Raw genomic sequence first — 15,903 nt, 5'->3', positions numbered from 1 at the left:
GCGACAGTAGGTCCCCCTCCCGAAGGCCCAGGTTTGAGAGGAAATAAACGGTGAAAGCGCTGAATCAGAAGAGGTGCGTGAACAGAAGATGCATCTTCCCAAGAGCATTCACTGAGAGGATAACCCTTCCAATGAATCAGATACTGAAGACGTTTGTGAAAAAGACGAGAGTCACAAATTTCCTGTACCTCATATTCAGGACCATCATCCACTAATACAGGAGGAGGACAAGGAAACTGACGAGAGTAAGGGTCAGGTACATAAGGTTTGAGCTGGGAAACATGAAAGACTGGATGAATCTTCCATGTACGAGGCAAGTGAAGACGGACAGTGACAGGATTAATCAACTGAAGAATACGGAAAGGCCCGTAGTAGCGAGGTATAAACTTGTTCTGAGAAAGGCGTGAGGGTAAGAATTTGGAGGAAAGCCAGACTTTATCGTGCAGATGGTAGTCTGGAGTGGACCTATGTTTCTTGTCTGCTACTTTCTTCATATATCTCTTGGTGTGTAATAAATTGGATCGAATTAGTCTATGGATTTGTAGAAGTCGTTTGGAGAGATAAGTAATAGCGGGCAGAGGAGAGGTAGACCGAGGAGAAGTAGGGAAAGAGGTAGGATGAAAGCTGTAAGAACAGAAAAAAGGAGTGACCTTGGAGGCACTATGGACAGTATTATTGTAGGAAAATTCAGCAATAGGGAGATAAGTGTTCCAGTTGCTTTGGGTAGAATTGCAAAAACAGCGAAGGTATTGCTCTAATCCTTGGTTCAGACGCTCGGTCTGTCCATTGGTCTGAGGATGGAACCCCGATGACAGGGCTCTATTGATATTAAGTGTTTTACAAAAATATCTCCAAAACCGGGAAATGTACTGAGGTCCTCTATCAGATACAATGGTATGTGGAAGTCCATGGAGACGGAAGATATGATCGATAAATATCTGGCTTAGTTCTTGGGATGTAGGTAGCTTTTTCAGGGCAGTGAAGTGAGCCATTTTAGTAAATGAATCCACAGTGACCATGATAACCCGGTTTCCTGCTGATGGTGGAAGCGAACACATGAAATCAGTAGAGATGGTGTGCCATGGAGCTGGCGGAACAGGCAAAGGCTGGAGCAATCCTGCAGGTCTGGTACAGGGAATCTTGACTTGAGCACATATGGGACAAGCCTGAACGTATCTTTCAACATCCAGCTTCCAGGTAGGCCACCAGAAAAATTGTGAAAGAAGTTCTTGTGTGGCCTTGATGCCTCTATGACCAGCAACCGGTGAATCATGGCACCTTTGTAATGCCTTTTCTCTAACTCTGTTAGTAGGGAGGAATAACAGGTTCTGATAATAATAATATCCTTGTCTCTTACGTAATAAAGGTCTTAGTTTCTCTACTTCGTGATCAGATAGTCTGGAGTATTCCAGTTGTACCTCCTCCAGAAAAGACTGAGCTACTCCAATGATCTTACTGGGTTCCAGTAGATACTGAGATGGGGAAGGAGTACAATCTGGATAACGGCGAGACAGAGCATCAGCCAGAATGTTTTGGGAGCCAGGAATATAAGTAATGTAAAAATCATACTGACTGAAGAAAAAGGCCCAACGAGCCTGGCGACTATTCTGGCATACAAAATTTCGTAAACATTGTAAATTACGGTGGTCTGTTCTCACCTCAAAAGGCTCCTTGGAATCCATCAGAAACTGTCTCCATTCTAGGCAGGCTGTTTTCAGAGCCAATAATTCCCTTTCAAGTACTGAGTAATGTTGTTCTGCTGTAGAGAGTATATGAGACAAATAGAAAACAGGGTGTTCAAGACCATCATCCTCTTGTTGTTGGAGTAAGACAGCTCCAATGGCTCTTTTGGAAGCATCGGTAACTACAATAAATTGTTTGTTGGTATCTGGATGTCTTAAGATGGGAGCTTGAGTGAAAGCCCTCTTTAAATCTTGAAAGGCTGTTTCAGCCGCATTAGTCCAGACAAACCCTTTCATAAAATTTTCCTTCTTTAAAGTGTGAGTTGTGTGGCTGGTCTGTTTTGCAAAGTCTAAGATGAATTGCCGATAAAAGTTTGCTAATCCTAGAAAACATTGTGTTTCTTTAATAGAAGATGGAGAAGGCCAATCTAGAATAGCTTGTACTTTCTCTTGATCCATGGCTATGCCGGTGGGACTTAAATGATAACCCAGATATTTGACTTCCGTTTTGTCGAACTCACACTTTTCTGGTTTGCAAAATAGTTGATGTGCCCTGAGTCTTTGAAGGACTTGTTTCACATGGGAAGAATGGAGTTCGGGCTTTCTAGAATAAATAAGAATATCATCTAAGTAGATTACAACTGTCTGGTTCAGAAGGTCAGAAAACACGGAGTCCATAAATCTCTGGAAGATTGCGGGGGCATTAGTGAGACCAAAAGGCATAACTTTGTATTCAAAGTGACCAAATGGGGTCCTGAAGGCTGTTTTCCACTCGTCTCCTTCTTTAATGCGTAAAAGGTGATAGGCTCCCCGTAGATCTAGTTTGGTAAAACGTTGAGCCCCTCTGACTGCTTCTAGAATATCCCTGATGAGAGGCAAAGGATAACGATCTTTAATAGTTATCTTATTCAGGCCTCGAAAATCCAGGCAAGGACGAAGATCCTTTGTCTTCTTGGGTACAAAAAAGAGAGGAGCCCCGGCCGGAGAAGACGATGGAACAATAAGACCACTCTGTACATTTTCTTCCAGAAACTCTTTTAGAACTTCCTTTTCGCGTTTCGTGAGAGAATACATCCTCCCAAAAGGAACGATAGTGCCAGGTTCCAAGGGAATAGCACAATCGTAGTCTCGATGTGGAGGTAACACAGGTCTGAATGGTTTTTGAACACATCTTGAAACTCCAAATAGTGTTCAGGGACTCCTTGGACTGTATTAATGGAATAACCGGTAGTACCTTCAGTAATTATTGATCTTTTCGGTGACCAATACTTGTCGGAAGCAAACAGTGCTCATGACAAAACTGTGAAGACAAGGAAACAGTCCGGGTTACCCAATTCACATACGGATTATGTCTGATGAACCACGGAATTCCAAGAATGATGGTATGGTTGGGGGATGTTATGAGATCAAAGGAGATGTGTTCTTGATGGTTACTGATCTGTAAACTCAACATCAGGGTAGTTGTATCAACTGGACCAGAGGATATCAAGGATCCGTCCACTGTGTGCACTTGTTCGGGAATTTCTTTGGGTTGTGTAGGAACTTGTTTAGTAGTGGCCCACGTCTTATCCATGTAAATACCACTAGCACCACAATCTAGTAATGCCATAGTCTCTTCTTGACGGCCGTCAGGAAATTGTAACATGACTGGTAATATGAACAAGGATGTCGTATGGTCATTAAAGGAACTGATGGAAGGTATAGCCGACGATCCCGTCCCCTCCCTTCTTACAGAGGACGGGAAGTGGCGTTTCCCGATGGTCTTGGCGGACGTACAGGACAGGTACGAAGCATGTGACCAGCAGAACCACAGTACAGGCACAACCCTTTCTTTCGTCTGTCTTCCCGCTCGCTAGCGGAGAGCGGGCCTCGAGTAGTATCCACCTGCATGGGTTCTCCTTCGATGTCTCTAGCAGGAGGGCAAGGTTCCTCAGAACGATGCGGATAAGCTTGTGAAGTGCTTGGCTGGGAAGACCCTCTACTCCTTCTCTTCTCCCATCTCCGTTCCTGAAGACGGTACTCGATGGAAAGTGCTTGATCCATCAGGCCACGAAGATCTTCCACTCTGGTGGAATGTACTAATTCATCTTTTAATTCTTCTTTGAGTCCTCTACGAAACAAAGTCACCAGAGTACGTTCCACCCAGGTGGTCTCTGCTGCTAGCTGACGAAAACGTGTTATATATTGAAGGACATCTTGTGAGCCTTGTTGGATGTCGCATAAGGCTTCTTCCGCAGAGGCCTCCAATCCTGGACCACTAAACATTTGTTTGAAGTGATTCACGAAGGCGGAATAGTCCGACAATACCAGATCGTTGGATGATACCATCGGAGTTGCCCAGGCCAAGGCAGGACCGGATAAGGCACTGATAAGATAACCCACCTTTGTCCTGTCATGGGAGAATTGGGTAGGTCGGAAGGCGAAGTACACCGTCAATGCATCAAGGAACTCACGCAGTTTGGTTGGTTCACCGGAGAAACGAGGGGTAGAGGCGGAAATAGTCGGAACATCACTACTGCGGAAAGCCAAAGCCTGTCGTAACGCAGCATTCTCATTGCGTAGTTGTTGCAATTCTTGAGCTTGTTGCTGAATCGTTGTCAGAAGAGATTGATCCGGATCTGCAGCAGCCACCACTGTGTCATCCATGGTGTTTGAAGACGTCGGGATGGTTAGGCGCTGCAATCTGTCACGACTCACGTGCTGCTTGCGCCTGGAATCTGCAGATCTGGTGCCGTGGATCTTGAGTGTTCGGCTTTGGCCCAAAAAGGGGCGACTCTTTCTGGTAGCCACAGTGCTGTAGGCAATGGAAACGCCAAGAACAGACCGTGACCTTCAGAAAATAGCACCAGAGGGAAAAAAAAACTTACAAAAAGGGGAAAAAACCTCCAAACAGAATGATTCCTGAAAACAAGAACAAAAATACAGGAATCAAAAGAACTAAATTCAAATAACACAGAATTGGCGAAATCCAGAACCAAAAAGGCAAGGAAATCAGGAGCGAGGACACCATCCGAACAGGAAGTGTTGCAGCGCAAAGAAAAGAAGAAAACACATCCTTTATATACCAAAAAACAGGAAGTGACCCACAGGAAGAAAAAGGACACCATCTTAGATAGGGAAAAGTACATAGAACAGAATAGAGTAGGAACCATAGAGAATAGGGAATAAGGAATGCTGGGAAGAAAAAGGTAACCTGGGAAGGGGGAAAAGACTTAAAGGAAAGTGCAACAAAAAGACCCAGGAAAGAAGAAAAGAAAAAGAAGGAGCAAGAACAGGTAAGAGGGATCAGGAGACCCCAAAAATGCAGAGGGAGAAAGCAGAGCGAGGCCCCATGCCAATTCTGGGGCCTCTTAAAGTGCAGGAAAGGCTATGGGCGCGCCGCGGTTTGAAAACGCGATGCGCGGCCCGAGCCGAACGCCCCGGCTTGCCCCGAACACGCAGCGCGACACCCGGTCGCAGTCTGTCCATGAGTCTTCGCACATTATTTGGCACAATACAAAACATTAACCCGGAGTTGAAGGCGGTGGCAGTCTTCCTGGATGCTGAAAAGGCGTTCGACTCGGTAGAATGGGAGTTCCTAAGGGCGACTTTGCGCAGATTTGGGGTGGGCGACACCTTCCTCCAAATGATCTCCACATTGTATAGCGACTCCCGAGCCAGAGTTTGCGCTAACGGTACGGTGACTGAATCGTTTGGGATTACGAGTGGCACTAGACAGGGATGCCCGTTATCTCCCCTGTTATATGCGTTGGTAGCGGAGCCCCTGGCGTGTGCAATAAGAGAATACCATGGACACCGGGGCCTCAGATTTCAAAATTACACCCTTGTTTTGTCTACGTATGTAGATGATACCCTATTATATATCAAAACTCTTGAGCGTAACGTCGCTCCAATACTCAGAGAAATCATAAAATTTGGATCTCTGTCAGGGCTAGTAATAAATTGGAATAAGTCCATCGTATTTCTCTTAACTCCAGTAACAACGCAGGTAGATGTAGACTTCCCGCTCGCGTGGGAGACTAACACTGTCAGATATCTGGGGATACAAGTGCATACTGACCCTAGGAGAGTGATAGAGGATCATTTTGAAACTGCACTGAAAAAATTGTCGATGGATGTGGAGAGGTGGATCAAACTGCTGCTGTCATTACTTGGGCGCATAGCACTGATGAAAATGGTGGTTTTGCCGCGCTTTTTATTCCTGTTTCAAAATATACCTATAGGCCTGCCGAAGACATATTTTGCCGCTTTGAAAACGTTATTAATAAAATTGGCATGGGTGAACAAGGTACCTCGCGTGAATTGGCGAACTCTGACACTCCCATATGAGATGGGGGGATTGGGCGCCCCAGACCTTGAGATATATTACATAGTAGCGCATGCAGCAGTGGCACAGGAGTGGCTTCATGGGATGGGTGAGGCCCCGTGGCTAAGGATTGAGAGGGAACTGGCTGCCCCAGAGCAGCTGAGTAGCAGGTTGTTCCACACACCCCATAGACGAAATAGGGAATTTGCGTCCATAAATTCGGTCACACGAGCATGGCATGAACTCATTAAAAAGCAGGGGCTGGTATTATTATATTCTCCGCATGCCCCGATAGAATGCTGTGCCTGGTTTTCTCCTGGGAGAGACCGTAGTTTGGTGCAATCCATGCGCGAAATAGGCATTGACAAAATGGGAGATATCTTCGAAGAGGGCATAGTGAAGACCTGGGATGCAATAGCAAGGGACACGGAGACACCCACTTCCCTAAACCGATATCAGTACCACAGGGTGAGGCACGCTTTGACAAAATTATTGGGAGAGGATATGCAGGAACCCCCCGAGGTACAGGCCCTCTCGGTGGTACTGTTGGGAAAACAACCTCGCTGACTGATTTCTTGTCTCTATGCACATGTTCAGGGGGCTAGGGAACATGAGTTATCGAGAGCTCGCCTGGAGTGGCAGAGAGAGCTGGAGGTGCAGATCACAGACGCACAATGGCGATACTGCTGCTCTAAAACGAAATCCATATCCTTAAACGGCCGACACCGGCTAATACATTTTAAATATCTAAATAGAGTCTATTATACCCCCCTACGACTCTATCAGTATGGACTGGGAGAGACAGCTAATTGTCCCAGATGTGGAGAGGTACGTGCTGGATTCTTGTCCTGGGGTGCGGAATGGTACAGCAGTTTTGGAAGGCAGTGACACAGGAACTAAATAGTATCACTGGAGAGCAGATGACCTGCGAACCGATGACAGCACTTCTGGGCTGGGATAAACAATTAGCGGCCCAAAATCGCAGGCTACTGGCGATGGGGTTCCTATAAGCCAAACGACGGATAGCAATGAGATGGGATTGCGCCCAGTCCCCACAATACAAGAGTGGCATAGAGATATGGCATACTGTAACACACAGTCAGACAATTATAGTGAGATGCTCCCCCCCACCACTAGGCTGAAGAAATACTGGGAGGCCTATAGCCGTTAGCTTGCTGGAATGGAAACAAGCGAACCTGAAACAGGAGAGACGCTCTGATGGGACATAATAAACTGAATCACATGAACATAGGCAGTGACTGGGACTAGATTGATGACCCGATGTTTTAGGGTGGAGGGGAAATGTGCAGAACTGTTTACCGTATACGACCGCCTAAATACGTCAAGTGATTGATAAGTTTGCAGCAAGATGAATACTTTGTTATGTTGTAAATGACTATACTAAAATATAAATAAAGATTTAAAAAAAAAAACTGCCATAAAGTTTAAGATGAGACGTACCTAAAAAGTATTACTTATTTGCCCTGTCAAAGCGGAGCAACTCAGTGTTTATTGTGTTACAAAATGGTGATTTGCCACCTGACTACACTAGAAACCCTGTCCTTAGACTTTGCAATATTACCATAAGTGATATTTCTCCACAAGGAATTGTCCACAATAGCAATAGCAGGAGTGGGGACAACTGGGCTTCAGATTGCAAATTTCTGTGCAAGCTTCAGCTCCACTTGGTCCTTCTGTGGTATGTCAGTGAATCTCCTCAAGAGGAGAGGAGCGCTCTCAGCAGATCCTGAGGAAGACACAATGAAGAGAAATTTGGTGAGGCAGATATCCCTGATTGCCGCCTCTGTGTTGCCTGCCTATCGTTGTTGTGCAGAAGCACAAACATCTTTGCTTCACTGGTGGCTACCTGAGGAGGCTGAAAAGGAGCCTTGTTGCATTGGATTCCATATGAGACATCGAATGGTGCTGGGTGGAGTAATGACTGCGAGCCACAATGAAACCTGGCTATTATGGAGAGCTGGTGGTGCACAGGCAAAGACACTGAGCGTAGGGGGTTCCTCATCTGAGGCTCTTAAAGGGCCTCTCCTTTACACCTCTGTGTTTAGCACTAGCGGAGTGGACAGTAAGGCTCCAAGAGGTACCTCCCACCGTAACTGACGGTTGATCAGAAGACTTTTTTGCCTCACGGTCAACAACTCCTAAGGGTAACCAAAAGACGTCAGTAGAGAATCTAAAAGAGGACTTGAAGTGCTGGTTGAGGAGAGGTCCCTGAAAATCCATCTGTAAATTCAGGACAGATCTGCATGAGAAGTCAGGCCCAATAAAAGAGAATATTGCAGGTGTGGAGCAGATGTTGAAAGGAGTAACCAACAGAGTGCAGCAAGTGGAAACCGCTGAGGAGGAAGTAGTTTCCTCAGTGTGCAGATTTGCGGGCTGATTGACTGAAACAGTGGCTAGTGTGCTGCAACCTGGAGACGTTTAGGAAAAGTACAGTCTATCAGGGAAGTGACATCTAGGCTACTGGGCAGACAGCATAACAGTGAGCTGAGGGTGTTCAGTGAGTCTAAAGGCTTGCCATGTGGTCAACGACATCTGGAAAATCAGGTGGCACAGTGGTGGTAGTGGTAAACTGTACCGATTAGAAGGGCAGAATTATGTTGGTAGGGGTGCAAAAACAATGGCTTGGTGAGACTCCTCTTCTACTCTTAACAGACTTGAATCCCTCCACTCTGGCGGGGAAAAAAATACTAATCTGTCAACTGGCAATTGTTGACAAAAGATTGTCACGCTTCATCAGTTTACCTGGTACTACTGAAAGTTGTTACCTGGATTGAAGAGGTATACATTTTCACAGATTATGTAAGATACGTTTTATTTTTTATTTAAGAGAACCTTCCAGGAGATCCCCGTTTAAAGAACTTGATGTTTTAGCAGGTCCTGGGAGTGGGGCAGTTATTCATACTACAGCTGATGTAGGCCTGGGTAATGACTTCTCTGATACGTGGACTGAGGGCATTAACTTTCTCTTTGTCAGTGTTGTTCACTTTCTGATTTCACTACTCTTCTACATTCTTTCTTGGCTCCCTTGAGCCACTATGCTATTAATTCCTTAAGTGGTGGGACTCTAGAAACTATGCGGATCAACAACATTCCTACCTCCCAGTGTTTCCAAGCTGCTCTTGATAAAAACAGCACCTCCATGTGTGGCTAGGCATATCACCCAACACAAGATCCACTCTCAGCTTGGATTGTGTGAAGTTAGTGTGCTGTGTATAAAGTCAGTGGTTCCCAGCTTGTGGTCTGGGGACCCCTGGTGGTCCGTGAAGCCTCCTTAAGTGGTCCGTGACTGCTTAGAAAATTAATAATATTAACAGATTAGGTCCCCAGTTCTCAGTAATGACTCATTGGGGGGGTCCCAAGATTCCAATAATGATTCAGTAGGGGTCCTCTGGTTCCAGTACTGATAAAGTGGCGGTCCACAGAAATCAAAAGGTTGGGAACCTCTGAATTAAGTCTTCACATGGTTACAGCTTTGCTATGTTCCCCTGAAGTCTAAAAATGTAGTGCGGTAAGACTGTCCGTCTAGAAATGCCTATGTTTTCTGTTACATCAACATGGGGGAAATATATATTTTTAATCCATATTCTGATTTTCGCAGGGCATTCCTGTTAAGAAAACGCTTTCGAATATTCACAAGGAATACAACCCTAGATTCTCTCTAGTTCATAGTTTTCATAAATGTCCAAGTTGGTAGGTTTTCTTCATTTACTACTGACCCATACCCAGAGCCAGATTAGTGCACCATGGCAAGTGAGAGCATATTGGGATTCCTTTGGTGTAGTTTTGACATATGGGCTGACAGGGAGGCAAGTAAACCCTATATTCTACTTCTCCTCAGAGGCATAAATACAGTCTGGTGCCAGGGCTGGGGCCGATTACATGATGGCCCAGCACTCCATACCATCCCTTTTCTTATTTCTTTCCCTGATAGTCTGGTGGGCTTACCCTCAAGGGTGGGAGATTAGGGTTTGTCAAATCTGTGTCCTTCTAAGGGGACAGAAAGACCACCAGAACATGAGTTAAAACTAGAAAACAGAGTGGGATGTGTGGCTTTCCCTTCTTGGACTGCATTGCAGCCCGCAGCCCAAGCACCAGACAGTTTTTCTGCCACCCAAGGGCAATAGAATGGAGAAGTTAGCAACCTCTCTGCCTATCAATACATCAGATATGCCCAAAAGAATCTAAATTTCCCCCTGTTTACCATGGGCATGGCTGCAGAGTTTGCGCTTCAAGCTGTAGGGAGGAAAGACTTATGGGGCATTATGGGTGAGCAGTGTGGCCCAATACCAGTAATGTCTGCCCTCTTTATTTTTTTTAATGTTATCCAGTAGATTTTCTGCCCCCGCTCCCCCCCACCACGTATTTTTTTTTATCTTTTTTTTTTAAATTTAAAAATAAAAACAACTTGTGTCTAGTGGGCTTTCAGATTGGGATAAACCCAAAGTCATCATCTGGCAGGGGAGTTGGGTTTGGGGGAATCAGAAAAGACTCTGAATGGCCATTTATTGTGGGTGCACTCGGCCATGCCTTGGTGTGTTGCTTAAGAGCTATCCCTGGTGGCGAGGTATAGAAGAGGACCGTCTCCCCTTTCCAACAGTATCTCTCCCATGGTGATTTGTGCTCAGGAGGACTTAGTTATCCTCTGAGCACCAGTCACAGTGAAATCAGTCAGAGCTTAATGGCTCCAGTACTTAGGCGCCTGCTGCTTTTAGTTTCACTCGCTTAGGTGTGACAGAACATGCTGCTCTGCATATGAGAGTAAAAAAAAAAAAACATCTCCGGTTCAAGGGTAGCTCTTCCCTCACTACTTAGGATTTAACTGAAAACAAAAATCCCTTTTCAAGCGTTATCTGGATTTTTTTGCCTCCAGTGCAGAGAAAAGACATTTGCGTGCAGGGGATATGAATTTCTTATCCTTCACACCGATCTTGTCGTGTTTTGGGAAAATACATATTCAAGGTCTATGACTGTGGTTTTAATGAGCTGTTTAAATTTGTTCACTTGGGACTCTTGAGACTAACACACCCACTGTGAAATGAGCTTTTATTGGACTGCAGGCTTAAGGGCTTGTTGCTGTGTTGAATTGTTTACCACAATTTTTCTTCCAAATAAACAAATATGAAATACAAAAAATGAAATGTTTGATCGGTTGTATATTTTATAATGATTGATTTTTCTTTTTCATCATAGCATGAATCGACAGTGGTGGAGCCTCTGGATGAACTGTATGAAGCACTTGGCGATGTCTTAAACATGGATGAGTCTACCCAGTGCTACAAAAGCTACTTCCTGGTATTTTTTTTTAAATCACTTTGTTTTGTTTTTGAACACTGGCGGTTACCTTGTAAGAGTTCGTTGGGTTTTCTCTTATGATGTGACAACCACTCCACTTAATTCTAGAGAGTTTGAAAACAAACTCCTAGGACACCTAGGAAAAACAATTAGGAACAGGGAAATACCCTTTCTTATACACTGCACCTGCTGTGTTTTGATGAATCTCTAGGTTGCCTGACCAACTCGCCTGCCAGGGTTTTACAATGAACAAACATACACTTACCATCTGCAGTTTCCAAACTGTTTTGACGCAAGCTTGAATCCGGTCTCCATCTCCTATAAATAATTTATCTGGAGTGCCATATAGATCTTGTATCAGTTTGCAGTGTGCATTTTAATATTGTCCGTGTTAACTAGCCTGTTACCCACTGATTTTTGTAACCTCCTAAACACCTACTGTTTCATCCAGTATTTCAGACCAATTCTCCACTTTGTTTATCTGCCTTAACCCAATTTCCCGAGGAACATTGTATAACGAGATCTTACTCCCATGCCATTTTCTTCATAGGTCACCTTGTCCACTAGGGGTAGCCTAACTAATTCTGTTTCACCCTTTTTTAAATGGACAAAACGCATTTAGACATGCCCAACCCTCAGAATGTTGAGCTCTTCCTATGTTTCACTAAATGAACATAAAACTGTTTTATAAGCATAATAGCAGCTTTGTCAACTGGCTTAGATTGTTCACTTAGTGCATAATGTTGAGAATTCGTGAGGTTGCTGGAATCACACAAGGACATGTGGTTGGCAATTGGATTAGGCATGTGAAGTGATCTTTATAACAAAAATCTCCTTCTGCATGTTACTTTAAAAACCTAATTGTTATAAATGTGACGCACAAAACGTTTAGAAATGTTTAGAAGTATATCACCCTTGTCCATGGCAGATAATGTAACAATGGTATAATAAAACATAAATAGCTAAGTTATGCAAGGGGGAATGACTCCTCACTTTAATCAAATGCGCCACTCTGTACCCCAGAGCCCATGCTTACCCAATATCGCGCTTCATACCGAGTACAGCTCAGTTTTCTCAATGTATAGGGAACATTTAGTGCCATAGTACCCTTTTCGAATCCATTCAGTGCTTCTTGTTGCCAAATCAATGCATTTGAATAATTGTGTCAGGATTGCAAGCAATTCCCCTAAAATATTTGTGTATAATGATATATTTTTTATAATATTGCACTGAGTCATTAAAGCAGTCGTAAGCCAAACTAATTGTTTTCATGTAGCCCTAGTTTTTATTTTAGCAATCCCTTGTAATTCCATGCAGTCATCCTGTCAGAATCTTTTAGTAACTGCTATTGTGAGGTACTATGCTTCGTTAACTATTATAGGGCTGTTTGGCAGTTGGTAAGAATTGAGCAGTTGGTAGCATTCTGTAGATATCCAACTTCTGAACCAATCTCCCTAGCCACAATAGCAGCTCTGATACCAATGACATAATACGCGTAGACTAATAGCTGCCTTTCTCTCCCATAAAGAAAAAACAACCCTGGAGATGTCCATTGACTGCATAATGCAGTTCAGAAATGGTTAAAAAAACAACTCACAAATATTACAGCTTATGGGGCACTGCTATCTGGGGCCCCTCATGATTCTAAGCTCAAATTGTATCCCCACAATGTCTCTTCACTCCGTGGGTTCTTTATACAGCACCCTTGGCCAGTCCGTACACTTGAAGGCCAAAACCTAAACTCTCTGCAGTATACCACATAAACGGCCAGGAAAACCCAATTGAATCCTTTTGCTGCTTCTAGCAGGATCATCCTGGACCTTGATGCTCACACAAAACATCAAAATAGAAACCATAGTGAGACACTATAAATATAATTGTTTTATTAGAGCTGGAAGCCATTACCATTTGGCACTTGTTTCTGCTACAAACCAGATGCTCAGCTATTAAATATGCAATATGAGTTTCATGCAGAAGATGTGAACCAAAATGTAGGAAAACTCATTTTAGGCATTTGCAGTGGGGGTTGACTGCCCAAAGACGGTTGGTTGGCCATCAGGCAGTGGGGAGGGGCTATTGGGCCTCTGGAATTGGCATGTCAGACATAAACAACGTTTAGAAGTTTTATCAAGAAGGACGTTTCAGCTTAGCAAGTGTTTTTACGGACAAACGGTGAAATAAACAATGTCAGATTCATAGTATGTTATCCTTTTTCAGCTGTACTAATATCTGCCACCTGTCCCTTATAATGTTATGTTATTTTTTCATTCCATGCAACTGTAGTACGAAGCCAGTGAACAGTAAATTTTACCACACTCCAACATTCCCTCTAATCTCCTTTGACTGCGCAATGATAACTATATTTTTATTTCAATTTTTAATGACATCAAAAATATCTTCCAGACTTTTCAAAAGTACAATAGCTAAAAACACATAGCAGAAACTAGTTACAATAAATTATCATTTTACAGCCTACTACCAGAGCTAATACTGGGGCATTAAGGAGAATGCAAGATATAATTTGTCCTTTGCAAAGGATTTTAGATATTTTTTTTAAATGTATACAAATATCTCATTTGCAACTCTTTTGGAATTTTGTCCCACTGTTTGGGTGAAGCATATCATCAAGACCTAACAGTAATCAAAATGACAGTACAAGCAAATGTTACAAATTCTTTAAATGAGTCTGGAGCTATATTGTGTATGATTTTCCATATTGGACATAAGTCTCATATGTACTTTTTTGTTTCTAGATAGGCAATTGAAAGGACTCATATTAATCAGGCGATATAACTAGTATGTATACATGATTTACCATCATTGATTAAATGGTTTCCCTATAGCTGGCATTTGGGCGTACTACATAGAACCTGGGTTGAAAAACTATTAGCACTCTTTTGGGTTTATATTGAATACCCAGATTAGATGGAGTAATGGTGATGAGAGCTATGATGAAGTTCTGTGGATTAACGCTGTAGGAGCGAAACACGTGTTGGTAAGAAGGTTTTACTATTGTATGTGTGGAAGCACAGTACAATAAAGATGGAGATTAATTTGTTTTGTTTGAAATTATATCCTGTGAGGTGTGCATCATTTGACTTGTGGTTGGCAAATTATTTATTTAGTGAAAGACTCCTATTTGCATAATTGCTCCACCTCAGCAAGTGACTTATTTTCGCCCTTCTGTATATAAGAATGACATTGCAAGTGAAGTGATTGTATTGTTCATAAAATAGCAGGGACTGGGAGCTGCCATAATTTCCAGATTTTCCAGATTTGCTCTCTCCAGCTCTAATCTCTTTATGGGTGGTGTGAGGAGGAGCAAGTCTGGAATAAATGTGTAGATATGTACAATGAACACATACTATATTGACTAGGTACATTGATAACATGCTGTGGACAGGTAATATACAGACCTTACAAGACTACTATACCTCCCTCAATAGCAATCCATATAACGTGACTTTAACTATGGAAGTAGATGACAAGAATAATTGAATGTTAAATTTTACATCACTGGTGAACATATAGCTAGCAAACTTGATCAAAAACTAACACCGAAGGCATGCCAAGGGCAAGCCCTTCTGAACCCGGCCGCACATAGACTGTGCACTGCACGCGCAATGTGGCCAGTTTTGACATCAACATAGTGGGGCCAAAGAGCAAGATCCCACTCCCCAACATAAGGTACGCCAGTGGCACTTTGTTTAAAACAAGGGAGGATTATTACAGTCGTGTTTGATTAAGCAGCTTCCCTTTATCTATCCTTCGGGAATGTCCATTGGACTCCAGTACTATTCAAGAATCCTTTAATCCCTGATCTTGTGGGGTCCCGTTTTTCAGATAACAGACGAACCAGCTATTCAGAATAGGTGCGGTCGGAATTCAGCATAGATAGAGCCTGTTAAGAATGGTACAAAGCAGTGCATCTTTCCCGCCTTACACATAGGGGAGGCAACCTAGCAATATTTTTCAAAAATCATCTTAATTTTAAAAAGTTCCCATTACAGGCATTTTCAGTGGCAGAAGTTCTTGGCTTTTCTATACAAATAACCAGGTCTCATACGTTAACAGGCATTATTAGCTACTGACCTGCAGATACATCAGCGGCTTTTCACAAGCCTTTGGTCGTTTTTATTACACCTCTGCTTTTATCTTATTCTAAGTTTTAATATTAGGTGATTTTATTGTTTGAAATGCTGTTCAATAATTATACATCAGATTTGACGAATTCTTTGGCAGCTCTAGGACTAGTTTAGTTTGTGGTTCAGCACATAAAGGTGTTCATATGTTAGATCTAAAACTTGGACCACCCAATTTAGTGACATTGGTGGCGCTCTCCCCTCAAGTCTGGATGAATCCTTCATTAATTTGATTCATTATAACCTTTCCAGAATCTTATTCACAATCTGGCTCCGTTAAAAATAATCTGCTATCTGTGCGTCCATGGGCCAAGCTAAATACTGAAGCATTAGCCAAACAGTTTTCAAATACAGCCGCTGCTCCGGTTGTCAGGCATTTTGATGAGCAGTGGGCAATTTAAGATCATTGGCTCAAATCAGCCGTTGACACTACCCTTCCCATAAATCAAACTCAACCACA

The 15,903-nt window shown here is 43.2% G+C and overlaps 1 protein-coding gene across 2 annotated transcripts in view; it reads left to right on the top strand.

Moving 5' to 3' along the window:
• EEF2KMT (eukaryotic elongation factor 2 lysine methyltransferase) overlaps positions 1–15,903 on the top strand; it is a 181,357-nt gene that overhangs the window by 101,450 nt on the left and 64,004 nt on the right. For both annotated transcript variants that reach the window (XM_069210581.1, XM_069210580.1), the window contains one exon: positions 11,200–11,301. In XM_069210581.1, the coding sequence (XP_069066682.1) occupies positions 11,200–11,301 (102 nt within the window). The remainder of the gene's footprint in view (positions 1–11,199; positions 11,302–15,903) is intronic.

This window comes from Pleurodeles waltl, chromosome 10 (genome assembly GCF_031143425.1).
Source record: "Pleurodeles waltl isolate 20211129_DDA chromosome 10, aPleWal1.hap1.20221129, whole genome shotgun sequence".
In the NCBI taxonomy this organism is placed as follows: domain Eukaryota; kingdom Metazoa; phylum Chordata; class Amphibia; order Caudata; family Salamandridae; genus Pleurodeles; species Pleurodeles waltl.
This window is presented reverse-complemented; position numbering and strand designations above follow the sequence as displayed.